This window comes from Corvus cornix, chromosome 5, assembly GCF_000738735.6.
Source record: "Corvus cornix cornix isolate S_Up_H32 chromosome 5, ASM73873v5, whole genome shotgun sequence".
Classification (NCBI taxonomy): domain Eukaryota; kingdom Metazoa; phylum Chordata; class Aves; order Passeriformes; family Corvidae; genus Corvus; species Corvus cornix.
In genome coordinates, this window is record NC_046335.1 from 42,802,918 (window position 1) to 42,824,465 (window position 21,548).

The 21,548-nt window shown below is 36.4% G+C and overlaps 1 protein-coding gene across 11 annotated transcripts in view; it reads left to right on the forward strand.

Annotated features, from left to right (window-relative positions):
- The window catches only part of LRRC4C (leucine rich repeat containing 4C), a 505,807-nt gene extending 485,686 nt beyond the window's left edge, over positions 1-20,121 (forward strand). For 8 of the 11 annotated variants that reach the window (XM_020583649.2, XM_010407709.4, XM_010408252.4 and 5 more), the window contains one exon: positions 3,153-20,121. In XM_020583649.2, coding sequence (XP_020439238.1) covers positions 3,195-5,111 — 1,917 coding nt within the window. In that variant the 5' untranslated portion in view covers positions 3,153-3,194 and the 3' untranslated portion in view covers positions 5,112-20,121. Of the gene's footprint in view, positions 1-2,026; positions 2,091-3,152 lie in introns of all 11 variants that reach the window. The other 3 variants (XM_020583648.2, XM_010408178.4, XM_010408328.4) reach the window with 1 other exon arrangement.
- The last annotated feature ends 1,427 nt before the right edge of the window (positions 20,122-21,548 follow it).

Genomic DNA, 21,548 nt, shown 5'->3' on the forward strand with positions numbered 1-21,548 from the left:
CAGAAAAGCTATCAATTGGTCAGTAACCAAACTTATATTTGAAGAATGCGCAGATTTGAATTTTACAGAAACCTGACAGTGTCAGATTTCCCTGGAGGTCGTTGATAGGTCGTGGTGCTGAAGCATATGTTTGATTGAGACATCCCTAGCTCAGGACTAGGGAGAACAGTAAATGAAACAGACACAGGCAATTTTGGCCTTCAGCACAAGGAAAAAGCTGTTCTACATGAATGATTCATTGTTTTAGTCAATAACCTAAAATAAGAAGAGTATAGGGAATTTATTTTAAGAAGGTAAAAGCATTTCTTTCAAAAATCTTTTTGCAACTGAGACAATGGAAACATTTTGGTTTGGATCAGACAATATTTGCTGATCAGTCTCATAACTGGATAATTTATTTGTTGTAACGATGTACTGTATTCGATTAAAATTATAGTTTTTTCCCCCATGGAGTGTATGTGTAGTGATGAAAAAGGGAAGATTTGCTGCATGAAGAACTAGGTAAAGGAAATTGTGGGAGATACCATCAGGTTCAAGTACTTGGAACAGGAGGAAAGTGCCTTGGAGTGCTTGCAGCATGGCTTGGGATCATCAGCTTTTTGGAGGCTAGAAAAGAGCAGCTGAAGGGACTTGGTGCATACACTGTCTGATGTTGAGGGTGCTTGCTCTCCCATGACCTCTCTTATTTCTCTGCACTTTTTTGTTCTTCAAATGCCATAGTTTTCCTGGTCCTTCGGGGTATCCAGGATACAGGACTGAGAGCAGAAAGTCACAAAAAGAAAGGTAGAGAAACCATATGGCATCCTCCAAAGATGGCCTTTAATAGTGAATGGGTCTGAGGAGAAGATTCCTGCATCTCTGCAAGCCCCACATGCTGCCTGTGCCACACCAGCCTTGTACAAGGATAACTGGCAACTCTGAAGGCAGACATAGCAAGCTGAGTTCTCATCCAAGTTCCAGTGAAGACAAAAACATTGCACCAGTGCAGTGGTAAAATAATTGGTTTGATGTGTTTCTGTGTCTGTTTTATTACTTGTTAATAGAATTCATTATTCAGTCCAAATCCTTAGGGGATAAGATTTAGAAGAATTTTTAAAATGAGAAAGGAAAAAAAAATTACAGCACCAAAAAAAAAAAAAAAAAAAAGAAAGGTGACAAAAATGCTAAGACAATCACATTAACTATCACAGATGATGGTTAATTACTATTCAACAGCAAAATTAATGGGTGACAGATCTTTACTAAGGACCCTAAAATTGATATTAGGCTCTAATATAATTCTTTTGACCACAATGGCAGATTTTTCTTCATAACTGTTTAAGAAAGTTGGAAACTATGGCCTTTTCACCTGCTTTTTGAAGATAGTTTTACTACAGTTGGATTTTTGATACAAGCAAACTTGAATGTTAGTGATTAGAGTGTTTCTCCATACATTCTATTCAGCACATCTGAAGAGATAAGTGACCTTGTCAGCCTGCAGTAAAAAGGAAGGTGTGGAGAGCAGCTACCCTTCATCTAGTCTAGTACATTATCCTAAATCCATGAAGCTGATATTCCAGAGTACAGTTTTTGGCAGAGGGAAGGGATGGAGGGGTGGGAGCAGTAACGTCTAACACTACAGCCACAGGGTTCTCCAGAGACATGGGACAGAAGTGTAAGCTGCAGAGAGAAAAGCTGAGTGACTTGCTCAAGGTTGCAAAACATATTAGTTTCATGAATCTTTCATAACAAGAATGATGTTTTATAAATATGCAGAGAGATCAAACATACAGATACAGCCCAGACTTTCTAGTTCCCTTCACAGTTTTTTAACCATTATATTGGCTTTCTCTGGAGTAAATTATTAAAAGTGAGATGAGAACACTTGCTAGCTCGGAACCCTTATAGCAGGTTTTTTAAAAATGCAGGAATGAATTCTCAAAAACACATTGTCTGAATATATAATTAGAAAAAAAGTCTTTCATTAAATGAATTGTTGTGAGATGAAAGTTAATATATTTTTCCTGGTTTTTTGTTTTTTTTTAAGAAAGATCTTTTTCTGCACAAAATGAATCCATTTGGAACCTGGAGTGGAAAACCGTTGCCTTATGGTATTTTGTTTTACTGAATATATATGTACTATCCATCTGGGTGCTCTAGGTTATAAATGTGCTTAAAGCTTGCTGTAATTTCTAAGATTTCACTTTTGGCTGATTTATAAGAAATTTCAATAATCTCAGCAACAGAGGAATCTTGAACTGAGCAGCAGATTGAAAATGAACCAAAGGCTGGGGACTATAAAAACTGCCACAAATGAATCAGTACTGAAGTTCTTAAAATGGTAATGATTATTTGTAGTGTAAAGGTCTTTTTTCCCCTTGCAGTAAGAATTTTTTGAGGTTTTTTTCAAGGTGCTGGTGAAACTGCCAACCCTGAAGCTACAGGGATATTTTTCAGCACTTAAATGGCTATTCTTATTTCTGTGTTCATACACATTTGCTAATGAGTATTTCTCTGATGCTGGTGCCAAACAAAAGAATTGAAGAGGAAATATCATTAAATTGGTTGATGCTCTGCATGCTTTTCTTTTTTTCTTTTTTTAATTCTTATAGGCAAGATCTTGCACTGTCATCTGCATGACATTCAGTATTAGAGACTTACTTCTAGTTTAACGCTGATTCAGGAATCCAGTTTGTATAGACAAAGATTTTTACCCACATCAGACAGGAGTTTCCACTCGCTTTTCATGTTATCTGTTGTCTTGTCTTGCAATGTATAAAAAAGGTTAATGCCTTGAATACTTCGATATCCTATCTTAGTAGATTCCTATGTTACTAACTTTTGCCTTTTGAGACGCTTGTCATTTCTTCTACCTCTCCCTTGAGTTACAATATTTCCTTTAGGTATTCACTGTGGTTGAACTTCTTATCTGCCATCCACCTATGTGCATTATACATTGGAATGTTCAGGAAGAGTTAATGTCTTGTTATTTCTTATCTCACTGCCAGTTGCAGCTGATATACATATCTGTACAGAAAAATAATATTAGAAATCCTGTAGCTATTCTCACTATCAAATTTCAAGAAATTGGTAGAGCTGACTGAAAGGCCTTGAGAAGCCTTTTATTTGAGATTTATTTAATGTTCTCCTTCTCCCTTCTTCCTTTCTTTCAGACGATTCAAACTCCAGAAGGACCAACACCAAATAAATTATGAATGTTGAACAAGATGACCTTACATCCACAGCAGATAATGATAGGTCCTAGGTTTAACAGGGCCCTATTTGACCCCCTGCTTGTGGTGCTGTTGGCTCTTCAGCTTCTTGTGGTGGCTGGTCTAGTGAGGGCTCAAACTTGCCCTTCTGTCTGCTCCTGCAGCAACCAGTTCAGTAAAGTGATTTGTGTACGGAAAAATCTGAGAGACGTGCCAGACGGCATCTCCACCAACACCCGGCTACTCAATCTCCATGAGAACCAGATCCAAATCATTAAAGTTAATAGCTTCAAGCATCTGAGGCACCTAGAAATCCTGCAGCTCAGTAGGAATCACATCAGAACAATTGAAATAGGGGCTTTCAATGGTCTGGCCAATCTCAACACTTTGGAACTCTTTGACAATCGTCTGACCACTATCCCAAATGGGGCTTTTGTATACCTGTCAAAACTGAAGGAACTGTGGTTGAGAAACAACCCCATTGAGAGCATCCCTTCTTATGCTTTTAACAGAATCCCTTCTCTCCGGAGGTTGGATTTGGGGGAATTGAAAAGGCTTTCATACATCTCAGAAGGTGCCTTTGAAGGTCTGTCCAACTTGAGGTATTTGAACCTTGCCATGTGCAATCTTCGAGAGATTCCTAACCTTACTCCGCTTGTAAAACTGGATGAGTTAGATCTTTCTGGGAATCACCTGACTGCCATCCGGCCAGGTTCTTTCCAAGGGTTAATGCATCTTCAGAAATTGTGGATGATACAGTCCCAGATTCAAGTGATAGAAAGGAATGCTTTTGATAACCTTCAGTCACTTGTAGAGATCAACCTGGCACACAACAATTTAACACTACTGCCTCATGACCTGTTCACACCACTCCGCCTAGAAAGGATCCACTTGCATCACAATCCTTGGAACTGCAACTGTGATATCCTTTGGCTCAGCTGGTGGATTAAAGACAAGGCACCCTCCAATACTGCATGCTGTGCCCGTTGCCACACACCTCCCAGTTTAAAAGGAAGGTACATTGGTGAGCTGGACCTGAATTACTTCACATGTTATGCTCCAGTCATAGTGGAGCCGCCAGCAGACCTCAACGTCACGGAAGGCATGGCTGCAGAGATGAAATGCCGGGCATCAACTTCCCTGACCTCTGTATCTTGGATTACTCCAAATGGATCTGTAATGACGCATGGGGCATACAGAGTTCGGATTGCTGTGCTCAGCGATGGCACATTAAATTTTACAAAGGTAACTGTGCAAGACACGGGTTTGTACACATGCATGGTGAGTAACTCTGTTGGGAATACCACAGCTTCTGCCACGCTGAATGTGACTGCCCTGGATAACCCTGGTTACACGTACTTTTCAACCGTCACAGTAGAGACTGTGGAACCTTCTCAGGATGAGGCACAGACCACAGAGCAGGTTGGGCCCACACCAGTTACCAACTGGGAAACCATTAACATGACAACCTCACTCACTCCACAGAGCACAAGATCAACAGAAAAAACATTCACCATTCCTGTGACGGACGCGAACAACGGGATCCCGGGAATAGATGAGGTTATGAAGACTACCAAAATCATAATTGGTTGTTTTGTGGCTATCACTCTCATGGCTGCTGTGATGCTGGTAATTTTCTACAAAATGAGGAAACAGCATCATCGGCAGAACCATCATGCTCCAACACGGACTGTAGAGATCATTAATGTGGATGATGAGCTTACAGGTGACACACCCATAGAGAGTCATTTGCCCATGCCAGCAATAGAGCATGAGCACCTAAATCACTATAACTCTTATAAATCTCCTTTCAACCACACAACAACAGTTAACACAATAAATTCAATACACAGTTCAGTGCATGAACCGTTATTGATCCGAATGAACTCAAAAGACAATGTTCAAGAGACTCAAATCTAAAACATTTATGACATTAAGGGGTGGGGTGGGGGGACAACAAAAGATGGTTTATAAAACAAATGACACAAATGACTGGGCTAAATCTACTGTTTCAAAAGTGTCTTTACAAAGAAAAAGAAATTTATTTATTAAAAATTCTATTGTGATCTAAAGCAGACAAAATTATGTGTATTCCTCAGAACCTGTTTTTGCTGCAGTTATTTACCCTCCTCGTTCCCGTTTTCCTGCCCAACCTACCCTGACTCCCATTTGCCATATTTTTCATAGGAGATCTTGATTCCCTAAAAGAACTGATCTAGGAAATTTTGTAAGAATTCTGTTACACTTTGGGAATTTTTATGGTGAATTCTAGTGGTGAGATTCGGTCTATTTTGTCACTTTCTCTTTTTTCTTTTGTTTTCTCATGCTCTTTTTGAAATCATTCAACAGAGAATGGAATAATAACAGTAACTTTGCAAGTGAGAAAAACAAACAAGTAAACCTTTTTTTTCTCCATGTAATGATTTTCTCTGTATTTACCGAAAGCACCATTCTGTGGAAAAAAATGGAAAAAAAAGTAAAAAAAAAAAAACCAGCCAAAAAATTAATTTACTTCTGAAAGCCTATAAAACCCATGATCTTTTAAGCAATTCTAGAACCAGAATTTGTAGTTCAAACACTAAACTAAGATTATAAATAAAATATTGGTTTTTTTCTGTACTTGGATATAGCTCATTCTTAATGTGGCTTTAAACATCAAAAGTTTGTTAAAATTCCTATGATAATCTGCTCTGATGGTCCAAAACACAATCACTTTAAAGAGAATAATTAAACCATTTTGGATCATTACTGAAGAATAGCACAGTTTTTATTTTAGTTTATGAAAACAACATACAGGCGAACAAGGGTGTTTGATTTCTAATGCAGGATTAAGATCATTCCTTCTAACGGTGTTTGCAATTATCGCTGTTATATCACAAGATGCTTTTCACAATGCCAGAAAAGTTTTGTAAGGCGCTTCTGTTATCATTGAATTTATTAGACAAAGCTGAAAACTTTGTTCTGGTTTTTTTATTATTTGTAATTGTCAATAAGAAAATTCACCTTTATATCAAAGCTAGTGCTTTCCAGTTCAGTCCCGGGACTTCTAGGCACAAATATGAAAGAAGTTTAGCTGTCTATAATACGTGTAATAAGAGCTGTATCCCTATGTGCAAAATCAAATCAAAATGCTGTTCGTGGAGTAAATCACAGGAAGAAGTCTGAGGATTTTGGTTTAAAAAATAGAAAGAACAAAGTCAGACAAATCAGAGGATATTATAAGTTACTGTAATTTGCATGAAAATTAGATTCCCTGTCGAGTACCCTGTTTACATTGATTTAAACTCAGACTCATTTACCAATGGGAAATGCACACCTTTTGCCTTTCTGTTCATATACATTCTCTGGATTTAGCTTATTGGTATAGGACTGATGTATACTGTGCATGCTGAAAGCTAAAAGGAAGGCTTTCCATAAGAAAACCTGCTTCAGGACACTGTGTTCTTCCAAGTAAAAGTTCTGCCAAATTAAACTTCTTTATGCATTGGCAGCTGAATAAAAGCATTTTAAGATGATTTAAATTAGGGAAAAATATATATAATTCCTGAATGTCTTTTCACCTATTTTCTTTTTTAACCACCCTTATTTAGAGTTTTTAGGGTCTTGTGCCAGGTGAATAATATTCTTACCAAAATCTCTTTGGAGCTTTCTAGTATGCAACAGCATGTAGGATGAAGACCCCACTGAAAAATATACTTCTATTCTGTAAGTTTGAGATGGAACTCCGATTGGTTGAGGGGGTAAACATCTCCTGTTGGATGCACAGTTTTCAAGGTTGCAAGTGAATATTGTAGTATGAAGGCCTGATTTAAAGAGGACACAGTGGAGATAGGTGACAATGAATCACACCCTGCAAGGAGTCTGATAAGTCTAATACAGAATGAAACCCAAAGTTCTATAGCAATCTCTAAGAAACATTTGGCAAGGCATTATCCTTTGATGTGCTACATGAAAAATAATATCTACTCAAAGGGAATTTTAATAGAGGGCAACGATGGACCTGAATGTAAAATATTGCAGCTGTGACTCCTGGGTTTGCCTATTTCTTCAAAGAGCAATAGAGTGTTTCATCATGATTTTTTTTAAGCATTGTGATAGATTCTGTAGAAAACTACTGCAGTTACACATTCCTATGAGGTCTTTGCCCATCTAGCTAGTAACATTCTGTCCGTGGCCAATGCTCATCTGAAAATTGAAAAAAAATCCTTTCAGGAAACCTAAATCTGGACTATTTGCCATCTGTAATTAATGGGTTTATGTTAACAAATTATGGCTACTCTAACCAATACTTGTGAAAGCAGTTATGGTCAACATGGTTTTATAAACATTCAGTTTTTTACTAACCCCTAAAGTAGGTTAGGAGGAGGCCCATAAGAAAACAGGTATAGTTGTTGTCAAGCGCTACACTGGATCATTGACAATCTTTGATCTTTACAGTAATAAAAAATATTATCAGTGACTGTTTTAAACAATATATTCATTCTTATTGAGTGTTAATCCAGTTGTATTGGCTGATCAAAAAAGCAGATATTCCTGCTTTCTCATAATAAGCATAAAGGAAAAGGATTTGGGTGTGTTTGGTTGGGTAAGTATATATGTGTTACATGTCAACCATATTAGTTATGATTTCCCCATCAGGTTCCCTATCTTTCTTGAAACCACAGATATTATTTCTGATTCATTCTTACTTCTACAAAGCACTCAGTACTTTTGCAGGTTAATTAAATACTAGAGTTGGAGAAGATCACAGTTTAAATTATGAACTGAGCTCTGTAATAAAGTGGAAGGAGTGTTGTGCTTTCTTGTTTTGATGCTCAAATCACATGCCAATGGCTCCTGTTACTGCTCCAGAGACAACAGTGTTAAGAAAGAAACTTGTATCTCCTGTATGACAGAATGTGACTGGCAGAAAGTTCTAATGAAATTTCTCTTGCAGGTGACCACATTGTGTGTGACGTAAAAAAATTGTGCAAAAAAAATTGTGTTCTTGATTATGATCCATCGCTTTCTAGTGGGCTCATGAGAAGTGATGAATGATTCTTCAGTTCATTTGATGGAGTTTGAAGATGTTTATCTGCTGTCCTGTACAAATAGAAACTGCAAAGCATTTTCTTTCTGGAATTTTCATCAAGTCTTGTGAATCTTGCCATATGCAGAAATAATGGGAAAAGCAAAGCAAGTGAGTTCCATTCAATTCATCATAGAAGATGGACATTTTATTTTCCTTCAAAAAGGGCTAAATGTATGAAAAGTAATAGATTAATTGTATTTTTTGCTCAAATATTCTAACACATTAAAAATTATATTTAATCATTGCAAGATTCCCTGTCCCCAATGATCACAGGTTGATCCCAGAATTAGAGAAAAGACAAGTAAATTAATATTGTACCTTGTTATACCAGCTTCATAGTCTTATGAAAATGTTTCATAACAGCTATTACAAGCTTTTATATGTCAGATATGACCATTAGTGTATCTTTTCAACTAGGAGCACAGACGATCTCTTCAACTTTTTCACCCCTCTCTAAAGGTTATACCCCATTTTTTATCTGAGCTAAGTACATAATTTTTGAAATTCTCACTGGTTTTTTTTTAAGTCCAGGAGGTGAAGGTCTAAGAAATGTTAGGAGCTACCATGCAATTTCATAACAAGAGAAGTAAATGAAGAAATAATTTATCCTTATCTTCTAGATGTAATAAAAGCTGTTAGATTTTGGTGCCTGGGTTTCTGTTTTTCTTAGTCGAACTATTTAATTTTTCTTAGTAGAACCATTTAATTTCTCTTTTTCTCATTTGTGCAGGTGTTGCCAAGAAAAATCTCATTTCTAAAATTTGATCTGCAGTTAACACCACTGAAGGTGGTGGTGGATATTTTATTACAGAGGTGATGTTATGTATTAGTATTATAAATAACACATGAAGCCACCCCTACAGACACAGCACAGGTTCATGAGCAGGAGATGGGCTTGGGGAGATTCTGGGAAACCTACCAGGTAAATCTATTATTCCTGTTGGCCTGCAACCTCACTCATGGTAGTGCCCCATGAAAACACTGTGGGTGTGTCTCGTTTGGGTCTGGAAGAGCACAGCAGGGCAGAAGAGTATTGGGTTGGGAATAACTTCATTGACTGCTTCCCACTTAAGAGCATAGATGCAGAAATAATTAGCATAATCAGCATAATAGCTAATAGCTCAGGTCCAGATGTGCAGGATACTACAAGAAATGAGGAAATTTTGTTGTTCATCACATTTAATCACAAGTAGGTTGTAAGGCTTAATGTATGCTAAACAATGGAAAACTTGAAGACTAAAAAAAATCACAGATTTACGGTACAAGTTTTACACAAATGGCAAAGTCATGCTTTGAAAAAATACGAATGCTGGTTTGATTGACTCTAGGATAGTTTTTTCAGTATTAACTCTATTGAGACAAACGACACCTGTACTTTAATAGTTACATGCTATTTATTTCAATAAGAATATATCATGATTTTCTTCGGTGAGAAATATGTAACAAAATATTTAGTTTAGTTTGTCTTGGTTTTACTCCTTGCTCTCATGTTTAAAATGTACATCCAGATTGTCTGTTAATCAGAGTTGCTCTCCAAAGGGCTAAATCAGTGAACTCTGACTGACTTTCATAAGAGACAAATATTTCATGTAGTGTAGCTCCAATGAGGTATGAAATTTAAGAATGAGGGGGGGACACTGAAATGATTTCATCATCAGATGATTTTATGGTCATCTTTTGTAAGATAAAAAAGACAAATAATATATTATTTTTGAGAACTTTGAAAAGCAAATCTTATGTTAAGATAGAAATTCTTAGCAGAAAAAAACCTGAGCCAGAATAAATTAGAGTATTATTGGACTTCAAAGGAACAGTAAGATGTAACATTTAAAGCAAGAAGTGGGAGTTATATATCCCAGATAATCTTTATATATTTTCTAACAGCACAATTTGCTCAAAAATTAGTTACTTTTTTTGTGTATCATGCAGCTTCTGCAAGGATTCTAACTGTCTTATCCATAGTTTTCTGTTTTCTTCTTGTATTTTGCGGTACATGTATTATATAATCTGGGCTTTCAGCTCTGTAACTATTTCCCACACAGAGTATGCAAGGAGATTCTCTTAAGTCATCCAAACTCCACCTATTGGAGGTGCATGTCTGGTACTCTCTGAGGCTTTTTTCAATCTACTTGAAATGACTTGTGCAGTGAGAGATTCCTTAATTTCTTCTATTCTCTGCTGCTACAGCAATATGTGATTAACATCCTCATTTGGAGAAGTCTTTGCATGGGTTATATTTTCATCAAATTTAAAATATAAACTGAAATTGTATTTTATTTTTGTAAAAAATTTTGAACTCTGTTGAATTGAAAAAGTACTTCTGTTCCTTTCACAGTAGTTCAGTTCAGTGCAACTAAACTACAAAAAAAAAAAAAATTAAAAAAGATAAACTATCTTGACATGATCTCCATGCAGATGGGTCTGTATATAATTTAAAAAGTGATTCTACAGGTGAGATTAAAGGAATAAAGGAAGAAATGTACAAAAAAGAAAGAAAAGAGAATAAATGAGCCAAGAGAGAATCTAGTAAAACAGAACTGGAGTTAGTGGACCACAGAATTAATCCAATCCCTATAACTAATTTAATTCCGTAAGATGTAATTCAATTTGATTCAATTTGCTCATTTAATTCCTAAAAGGACAGTTAGTTGTCTAAAAAAGGAGGTGGAAAGCTGAGTTCTGTTTTTGGCAGTACCCATGTGGTATAAATCAGGTTTTCCTTTTCCTTGTCCTCCTGGGCTTGCCACTTCAGTTTGGCTGTCCAGTTATCATTTTCTGAAGCTGCCTTCCTGGGGCACCCACCCGTGCAGCCTGTGCTGGCAGCGAATTCCAGTGGTCAGTGAGACAAAGGTCAGTGTTGTGTTCCGAGCAGAGCCTCTGCAGTACTTGGTGTTTTAAGTTCACTAACTCCTAAGCTCATTCCTATTCGATAAAGCAAAGTAGTGCCATGAATAATGTATATGTTTGGAACATCATATATAAGATTGAGGTTGTTGATCACATGCTATGTGTTAATTAACTGTCTTCCACATTGAAAGGGTCTTTTCATGTCTTCTTTTCTCTTTTGGAATATAATATACCTTTCTTTGTGATGAAGAAAGGTCAAAATAAATAATTTGATCAAATTATAAAGACTTGGGGAAAAATATCAAGGTCTTTGAATATTAAGACTATAAAAGGATTACAAATTGTATAAAACTACTTAAAAAAAAAAAAGAGTAAATAACAATGCTCTAAAATTCCTAGAAAGTAAATGCCTAAACAAACAGTCATCATGACCTTAACAGACTGAATAAAACAGAGGAATTGACAACTTCCATGGCTTTTGCTAAAACTTCCTTGACAGAGATTGTTCTGTTCTCCTATTTTTATTTTTTAAATAAATTCTATTTCCTATGTCAGCAGTGTTTCCATCAAGATGGACATGAGTAATTATTGTTGGAAATATTGTTCCCTCCTGTTTCTATCTGGAGAAACACTGGCTCTGGTTGTTTATTTTTTCACCTCCCTGCTGATTTCTGACGCTCCTGTGGGGAAGCAATCAATTCTGTACTGCAAAAAAAGCTTTTGTCCACCTAACACAACAATAAAATAATAAAGGGCTGAACCAGGCAATGAAGAATAAAATGCAGTGGTAATGGTGAGGGAAGAGTCCTGAGAAAACAAACATTACAGGAGGAGAAAAAATATATTGAAAAGATGAAGGAAGTTGAAAAAAAATTGTGAAGCTATTATTTCCTTCTCATTTTGTGCTTTGTGTTTCCTGGTATAGCTGGACCATAGGCGAACCCATTGATGAATTCATTTTAAATAAATCACGTTGGAAACTCTTTGAGGGATTATTTTAAAAGTAATAAAAGCAACATTCCTTAAACTTGTATGGGTCAAAAAAGCCACAGGGAACTATTTCGGTTGTTATGATGTTCTGCTAGGACACTAAGAGATTACTGTAGCAAAATATTTAAGTTGGAAGTCTGAAAAATAAACTGTTCATACTTTAAAAGTAGAAAATTGTTTCCCAAAAGAAAAACTAGAAATTTGCATTCTGGAAGAATCCAATTGGGAATTTCTCCATGTATCATTTTAACATTAACTTCTGCTGATTTAAAAATTGGATTTCTAAAAATCAACCTGAAAGAAGCACTAGAATGCATAGAATGGACAAAGATGGCAGTGATGAAATAATTCATTTAGTAGAACCTTCCGTTTTTATCCTTTGAAGTTATTTTTAGTGATACAATATTTTTCATTAGGAACTAAGAAGAGGCCTTTTTGTAGATTTTTTCCCCTTTATCTCCTCAAGTGTCTAATAAAAATGGTGTTATAATTTTGGGGAATAAAAGGAAAGATGCATTGTGAAACACCTGGTAATTTTGTAACATGCTTTTTTGGTTTTGTTTTGTTTAAATTGCTTTTTCTTGCATTTGCAAAATAAGAGGATGAAATTATAAGATAGAAAAATTATCTCTATGATGAAATTTGGGAAGGTGCAAGATATCATTATTTTCATGCAAGATTTTCTTAATTTCATTCTAATTTGCTGGCACAAAAGGGTAGGAAGCGCAAATAAGTCTTTCTTATAATTTTTTTCATGATTCTTTAGGTTTTGAATATGCTGTTTTCCTTCACTAGTCAAATGAATATTCAATGGATTTTATTATGTTTCAGATTAGGAGCCTTTTCCTTTGTCTCTATTTACAATTTCAACCGTTTTCTGTACCTTCAGTTTTCACTCAACATATTTTTTTAATTAAAAACTGAGTCTTTTTAATTATATATTTTCTCCATGATGCAGGGTTTAGGATACTGTGTTTCATCCCAAACTTCCTGGTAGTATCTGGTCTCATTCAGTACCCTCACACCATTATTTGGTTATATCACTCTTTGTCTCTAATTTAGAGTCAGTCTCTACAGTCACCAGGAATTTTTCCTCCACACAACTCCAAGTGTTGATAGTAAATGGAAGTGCAGAACAGCATGACTGCCCAGCACTTGTTTCAGGGCTTAGGAGCAAAACATGGTAAATTCAAACTTTCCAGGTTTCTGTGGCAATTGTGGTTTGGCTGCAGAATGTCAGCAGAACAGCCTGACTGGAGTGAGGCAATCAAGCTCTTGCGCATATCTTAACACAGGAAGATGTTACCGCTGAAGAGAAAAAAAATATTCTGTCTCCTCTAAAGTATGCTTTAAAACCTGAGTGAAAAAAAAGCTGGTTTTTCTTTGTTTTGGTTTGCTTTTTGGTCTTTTTTTTGATTTCTGTTTTTTATTTATTTAAAATATCAGAAAGCTATTGCAAGTTTAGATTTCTGAAACCATATTTCATGTGTGGTTGGTGGAGGGGCCGCAACACTTGTCATTTAGTCGACATCACTGAAGAAATGGATCACCCTATTTCTAAATGGATTTTTCCTTGTGCTGATCACAGATAATTATAGGTCTTTTTTTAAATGCCTTTTAAGTACCGATAGCACAACTATGGAAGCACATTGCTAGGAATGATGCCAGAATTTTGTGCAAATTCATCACATTTAACCCACTGGTAGTGGTCTGTTGCTTTAGTTTAATTTTAAAGTTGTGATCTGACATGTGTTGCTGTATTGGTTCAGTTGGGGAAATTATTTTGTTCTTTTAAAATGTTAATTAAGTCCTCAGAGAATTGATGGGCTGAGAACCACGTCTTTCACATTGCTTTGCTGTGACAGTGTTGCAGCTTTGATTTTAAGGGTATACCAGAAGCACATGAGAAGTGTTCATCTTTTCCAACCAGTCTTCTGTGACAAATGCAGTTCTCTGTCTGGACATTTTCTCTGAGATATAAACTCTATCAGACACATACCAGACACATTACTAATAAGCTGCAGTATGTTCATCATGAGGTAATAAGTATTGATACCTCTTGCTTCTGAGTTTGGCCTTGGGTTAAATTTCTATATCTTCATTTAAGTTTCCATCAAGTGCTCTATCTTAGTGCAGCTGCAAAGTGTTTGATAGCTAAGAGCCTGTCTTTGCAGGGTAAGTTATGCAACATTAGAAGTGTCATCACTCTATGTCTGTTGTTCAGATACAAGCTGCTCTCTCTCCATCCCTTATGGAAACTTCCAATAATCTTGTTTCTCTGCAATCCTAATTGACATGATTAATTATTTTTATTCCATTTCATTTCTCAGGGTGTTTCCAAGGAATAGCACAAGTAATGGCAAGAAGAAAGAAGTTGGTGATTTTACTTCAAGAACATATGTGCATCCAGATAATCATAGAATCCCAGAATGGCTTGGGTTGGAAGGGAACTTATAGATCATCTAGATCTATAGATCATCTAGTTCCAAACCCCCTGCCATAGGCAGGGACAATATTTGAGTAAAGTGCCCATGAAAAAAAAAATACTACAAGAAATAGATCAGTCAAGATACAAAAGATTAGAAACAAATATCCATTATTTCCTCTACTGTAGACACCCACCCACCCACACATATATATATATGCACATGAATCCACTTTTGATGCTTTTCAGAAGGTCTGCTCTGGAAAGCAATGCAGATGCAGTGCACTTCTCTTTGGGTAGTTAAGCTGCTCACTGGCATCTGTGGCAGAGGAGGAAAGTGAGACAAAGAGGCTTTCACCAAAGGCAAAAGTTCTGGTGTGGACAGACCTCTCTATCCCTGAGGTAAGAGTTGACCCCATGGATACAGAGCAGTGAGTCTGTAGGGTCTGCTCTATTGCAGGACAGTATGGTTCCTTATGTATAAACAGTGGAAAAGGGTACTCACGTGTATGTATGTGAAAGTGAGAGAAGTGGATATCTGTTTCTGTAGTAATTCTAGTTTTGCCAGTAGTCTTTGTAACCAACACGTAAAAACTATTCATTTCACTTTTTGTAGCAGTTTCCCCATTTGCAAAATGTGTTGGGAAACAGACACGAAAAGCAGTGTGAATGTTGGTTCATTACTGCTGTTGCTCTTTTTGCTGAGGTTGGACTATTTTTCTTTTCTTTTGTGTTTCCCAAGCATTCAATGCTTCTCTCTGGGAATTTCAAATAGAAGAGTCAATGAGTCACTGTCTCCAAGTAAAACTAATACACAATTTGATGGTATTATTTAATGGATATGGCACCTTTTGTGCCTGTTGTGCACCTGTGACAGCACTGCCAAAGGCAGTGACAGTACATTCATATGGAGTGAGATGTGACCAAATAATTCAACACCCTTGTTTCTCTTGTAGCTCTCTCAAACATTATCTTTGAGAGAAAGGGCAAAGCAGTCAGCAATTCCATCCTCTAGGAAGGAAGTGAAGGGATGAAAGAAAGGTACAGGCACAGACGCATGAAACAATGAGAAGAGACACAGAGCTGGGGGGATGTACTTCATTCGGGAAAAGTTGTAGGAATTATCTTCCCTCTTGCTCACAGAATAAGGCTTCTCTTGAGTAAGTAAGCTTTTGCAGATCGTCATGGGTATCTTTTGCCCTTTAAGAGTACATTCAGCCTTATCTGTTTCAATCTTATCTTAAATATGGACTAAGAAGTGTTCCATCTTCAGGAAGATTGATTCAACTAAATGGCAGAAAGCCTTTATGGAAAGGAAACAACACATTAAACTAGAACTTAACTGTGCTGTAAACAGAGTGGATATTCATGCTGACAGGGTAAGGAGGAATTGCTGTCATTTACTGCTTCACTAAACCTTTCCATAGAAGTCTTTCATGCAGTTTACAAATACTTATTCCCAATTTCCCTCCTCCTCAGCCGTTAGAGGGAGTTGGATAAAGTCTGTGTTGTTTCTTCCCAATGTGAAGTGAGTGCGCTGTACGCCTGGGGTTTGGAGGAGTTCCTCTGCCAGGGCTTTTCCCTGGGACATATTTGGGTACACCTGGTGAGGGGAGGGATTTGCATGCCGTGGATGGGAAGAGAAACAAGCCTGCTGAGCCCCTGCAGGGATGTTGGGCTGAGCTGTGCCCTTCTGTGATGGAAAACCAGATTTGCTAGGAGCTTAGAGGTGTCGCAGAGTTTGCAGCTATCAGTGAGTTGAGTGAAGGGCACAGTGAGCAAGGGGAAGAATATTGATTTATAAATAATTCTACTACCAATTCTGTTTCCTTTTATCTGTTTAGAAAACAAATTATTTTAGTTTATATGAATATTTTTAAATACATACTCTGGCTTTTGTATTTAAAATAATTTTTTAAGATCTTTAAGTTCAGTGTGGGGAATGGCCTTGTTATGTTCTTCTGGCTGCCTCTGGTTTCCATTCGTGAAACATGATATATATTTTGTAATAGATATTAGAGCAATCTGGAGCAAAGATTGGTTAACTCACAGTGTGTCACAGGTAGAAAGTTATCTTTCTTCTTTTCCCTCTCGCTGTGTGAATGCTGTACTTCCTTCTGGGCTGTAGTATATGTTATATAAGTGTCCTACAGTGTGTGATTATTGTTGCATTAACATTAACATTTTTTCTAAGAACTAGTTAGAAGGATCAATACTTAGAAGGAAAAGCTTGTGTCTTTATTCTTGACACTAAATCTTCATGCTCTCAACATTGATAAATTATGTCACCAAAAAGATGGGTTTATTATTTATTTATTATTCTATTTTACTTTTCAAGGCTGAACATAATTCTTTGAATGCCTGGTGTTCAACTCCTTTAATCAGGTTTGAACACATTTCTACAACAAATTTATTTAAGCAACCTGATTCCTTGCCAGATAATAGTAATATATTGCATATCAACAGAATGTTGTAGAATGATTATTTTTAAAACTCAGTGCTGTTCTTTCAATTTATAAAGAGTTCAGAAGCAAAACAAATATTTTCTAGCTCCAGCATTCAAAGGCAAAGGTGAATTCTTTTTCCAATGTCAGGAACTCAAACACTGTTCCATTCGTCCAGTTTATGAAACCTGAAGAGCAAAGCTAAAAAGAAACCCTATATTTTCTTTTTTTTCCAAAATAGAATGGCTAAGTATAAAAGAGCAGTATAAACACTGAAGAGTATGAATGATTATGAACAGTATTTGTATTTAAAATATTTTTAAAGCCTAATTTAATAATAAATAATTATCAACAGTAGAGTCACTGAGTAAATCTTGCATAACCAGCATAGGTTAAACATTTTCAGTGTATTTCTTTACCTGATGATTGACCTTGTCCCATTGCTACTATCAGCAAATTGTTCTGATATCAAGAAGATATAATGAGGCAAGCTTGTGCATGAAAACAATAAATGATTTATTCTCTCAGACCAGCATATGATAAAAATCTAACATGGTTATGAGGGGGAAATTTGACTTATTGTCTTCTAATATTGTTCATTTCCAGGAGCAGGGGAAGGGGAAGTTATATTCTCTAGCTCCTTATTTCACTAAAAAAAAAAAAAAAACCAAACAAAAAACCCCCAAAAATAAACCAAAAAGTTTAACCCAGAGAAAAATCTGGGGGATAGTGATGTTCTCCAAGGTGCCACAAGTTTTTCTGGCTCTAAAGTTATTTTCCCAAGGCAAAGTATAAAAATTTCTGGGCAATGTCATAGAAGAAAAACAATTTTGGAACAGATCAAAAGTCATTAACAAAATATTTGTATCAGTGTTTCGCCTCTTAATTTAGGAGAAATGTGATGTATGGTTAAAAATACTTTTTTTTGCCCCCATGAATGATTGTCTAGAAAAATGACGTGTAAGCAAGTATGGTTTTGTTGTTGTCTATGACTGTGTGAGTTAAGAGAAATGTCAATGACAAATGTGGGTAAGAATAGGACTTTCTTTTTAAAGATAAATGAAAAGTTTCATGTGATTTTACAGAATATCTGAGTGGACTCATTTTCATTATAGTTATGATTTTCTGGGGATTTTTCTGACTTAAGAGCATTCAGATGTAATATATTTTTTTTTAATTAAAAAACCATTTTAATGAAAAACTGTCCATGAAGAAGACTGAGCAGTTGTCAGTTGTCTGTGGTTACTGAACTGTGAGAAAAGGGGCCTTCATTACAACTGTGAAATACGAGGGGAAAGCCTTAGCTTGGAGCAAGCTGCAGAGAATCGGTTATAAAATGGTTTGAGAGCAAGTGGTGCAGCTGGTCTGATGCAAAGGAGAGAGCTGTCATGGGCTGCAGGCCGTAGGCTACTGGGATAGGTGATCTCATTAAGCACCAGTCTGATATAATCATGCTGTTCATGCTGGTTTTTACTTCTTGGTGCTGGACAATGTATTCATACCTTAATAGAATCACAGTCTGAGGTTTGTGATAGGTAACAATACCAAAGCTGTTCAGTGAATGTCTGAGGTCCTGCTTTTTTTCCCTTTTGTTGGTGGTTGCCCAGTCCTGTGATGCTGGGTCACACTGGTTTTGCCTTCAAATGAAGCTCTGCGTATCCTGAGGCGTAAATGACGCTGGGGTGAATACTGAGAGGGCAGATCTGGTGGCTTAAGGGAAAGACACAAGGACCAAGTCCTGGAATGTAGTGGGATGCACATCTTAGAAATCTGGAAAATATGTCTCTCCACAGAGAAAAGGCCTGCAAGAAATCAGATTTGATGGTCAAAAGGAAAACAGTAAAGGAGTAGGAGGAGATCTGCCCCTTCTTCCTTTGTCTTATGGGTCTTATGTTCTAAAACACTCAATAGAATTGTGCTACCTGATATGATATTGATACTTCATTTAAAAGAGTCCAAATCAAAATGTTATTACCTGTTAACTGCTACAACTGGCTCTGGCTTAAACTCTTCAAGAAGACAAAGTCTTAACCAAAGAACCTCAAATACTTGGTAGATTAAGTTGCAGATTCTAACTTGGTGACTGGTACCTATGACAGCAGTTAATTTCATTTGGATTCAGTGCCTCAGGAATGGCTGTAAAAGCTGAATAAATAAGTTTTATGCTATAAAGAACATGTTCCTCTTACTGTAACTATCATCTGTCTTCCAGACTTCTCCAAAGACTTTCTCGTCTGTAGGATTTATTAACTGCTTTGCATAGTTTTCACAGTATCATAATAAATTAACAAAATGTCCACAGCTCAAAGTCTTAGACTAAAACAAAACAAAAAACCACCCAAAAATACTCCAAACCTGTGTGTGGGTATGTGAAAAGCAGACAGAAAACTCTGTGTGTGACAGAAGAAAAACACTGAAGTTTAAGGAGTTTCTCACGCTCTTAGAGAGCAGACATGATGTTTGCAAAAACAATAAATTCTGTATACCTTCCCCCTCACGCCCCAGGCAATATTTATTTTGTGAAAGTATTTTCCCTTAAAAAGCACAACATACTCAGGGCTATGTAGCTAGGCCTTTTGAAATCAGAATCTGGCTGCTCAGGCAACCATGACCACATTTTAAATGGCTTGATTATTTGTCTGTGGGGGATGACCATTTTATTGCCTGAAATAACACAATTATGTTGCATCCCCCGATGCAATAGCTGTCAAAAAGAGTAGATAAAGAAATAGACTGAGCTAGTTTCAAGTATATCTTGGACAGTAATTATTTGAGGGTACAGACAGGAATTGTGAGGAAATACCCAAGAGACTAGAAATCTCACTTCTGAATAAACAGTATTTAAAATGTGTTCAAGCTTCTAAGATTGTTAACCCTCTTTTGTGCTGTAAGCCAAGTAGACTAGAAGTGATTAAATTGCACCCATTTTCCAATGAAGCAATCCCACTGCAATGTGGAAGAAAGAGCGCAACTCACCCGTCAGAGAATGTTTGTAACCAAAAAGAGCTGAATTATGCTGTTCCTGAATTGTGTAGCAAAGAGCCACTTTCACTTCTCATTGAAATCCTGTAAATTAAATCTGTACCTTTATTTGAATACAGAAGTGTTATACCTTCTCTTTTATAATGGCTGTAATAAAACCAGGGTGACTTTCAAGTTCAGACAGCAAGATGCATGCCTCGTATATTTGAAATGGTTCTCCTTCATCTTTCTGAGTCTTCAATTTACTTTTCCTCCCTGTGCTGTGAGCAGTTTGCAATTGAAATTTGAAGGAAAGTAGTGCCAGACCAGGTCTGTGATGAGGGCTGTTCTGAAATTCCACAGGTGCTGTGTAGTCTACAGGAAGGTTACCAGTGTTCAACTTGGCATGGGAATGTTACCTACAAAGAATTTAGAAAAATTCATCTTTAAGGGCATATAATAAATTTTATTGAGGAGTGTGGACTTTTCAAAGCTAGACATGAAAAATGCCACCCTTCGCAGAAAATAGGTTACAGTTTGTTCTCTAATAGTTTGATTTGTTAATTTTAAAGTTCTCCCTGCAAATAAGGAATTACAGAAGAGAAAGAAAGTTGTTCCACACAGCATACACCTTTGATATGCAACAAAGATTCTGGTTCCTTAAGTTACTGGTGCTAGGGTGTCCGTTGTTTTGTTTCTTTCCCATGCATCCCACTCTCAAATTCCAGTTTAACTACATATTCATACAAGAATATATATATACAAGAATATGTATATATACAAGAATATATATATATGGATGGATTCGTGTACATTTATACATGTCTTTGTGCATATTTAGTTTCCTGAAGCTAAAATAGTTTTAAGTGTTTATGATTAGAGCTGCCCAAATTAGAAAGTCAACTGCAGAGCACAGTTTCCATATGTACATGAGAACAAATATGGATATGATGTATTAAATAGAACAACAGCATAATATTGGGAAGTAACAACCAAACAGGAAGAGGAAACAGCAGCCAAATTGAAAGAAGCCCTGCCAGGACTTCTGCATTCAGCTGGTTAATATGGAAAGATTATTAACCTAACTTTGAAAAGGAGCTGGGGTAAAAATATACTCGAGCAAAAATTCTTAAAGGTATGCAATTTGTTAACTCCATTTTCTGCAGTATGAAGTAATAATATAGGAGAGGGTACATAGAATTCTGCAGAAGGTGATGAGATCCAACAGCATGAAATCATGTCAGGTGTTCCACTTCTTCCAGGAAGCAAGTAACCAAAACTTGGAGATGCATAAAAGGGACATGGAAGCCAACGATCTCCAGAGGAGTGAGGTATCCTTTACATAACTGATTAAAACTGGAAGAGTGGGTTGTAAAAAAAGTAATTTAAAAACATTACTTTTTGGTTTAACATAAGATTAACAACTTATTAGGAAGTTTGGCTTCATAATGAAGATGAATGACAGGATGATTTTCATTGCCAACGTAAATTTACCTTTCACAATACTGGACTTTAAAAACCTTTTCAAAGTGTTTGATTTCAGTTGTCAGTTTGAGTAAAATTATTAGAGTATTTCAATGAAGAGTACTTCTATTAAGAGCATTCACACAGATTTCATT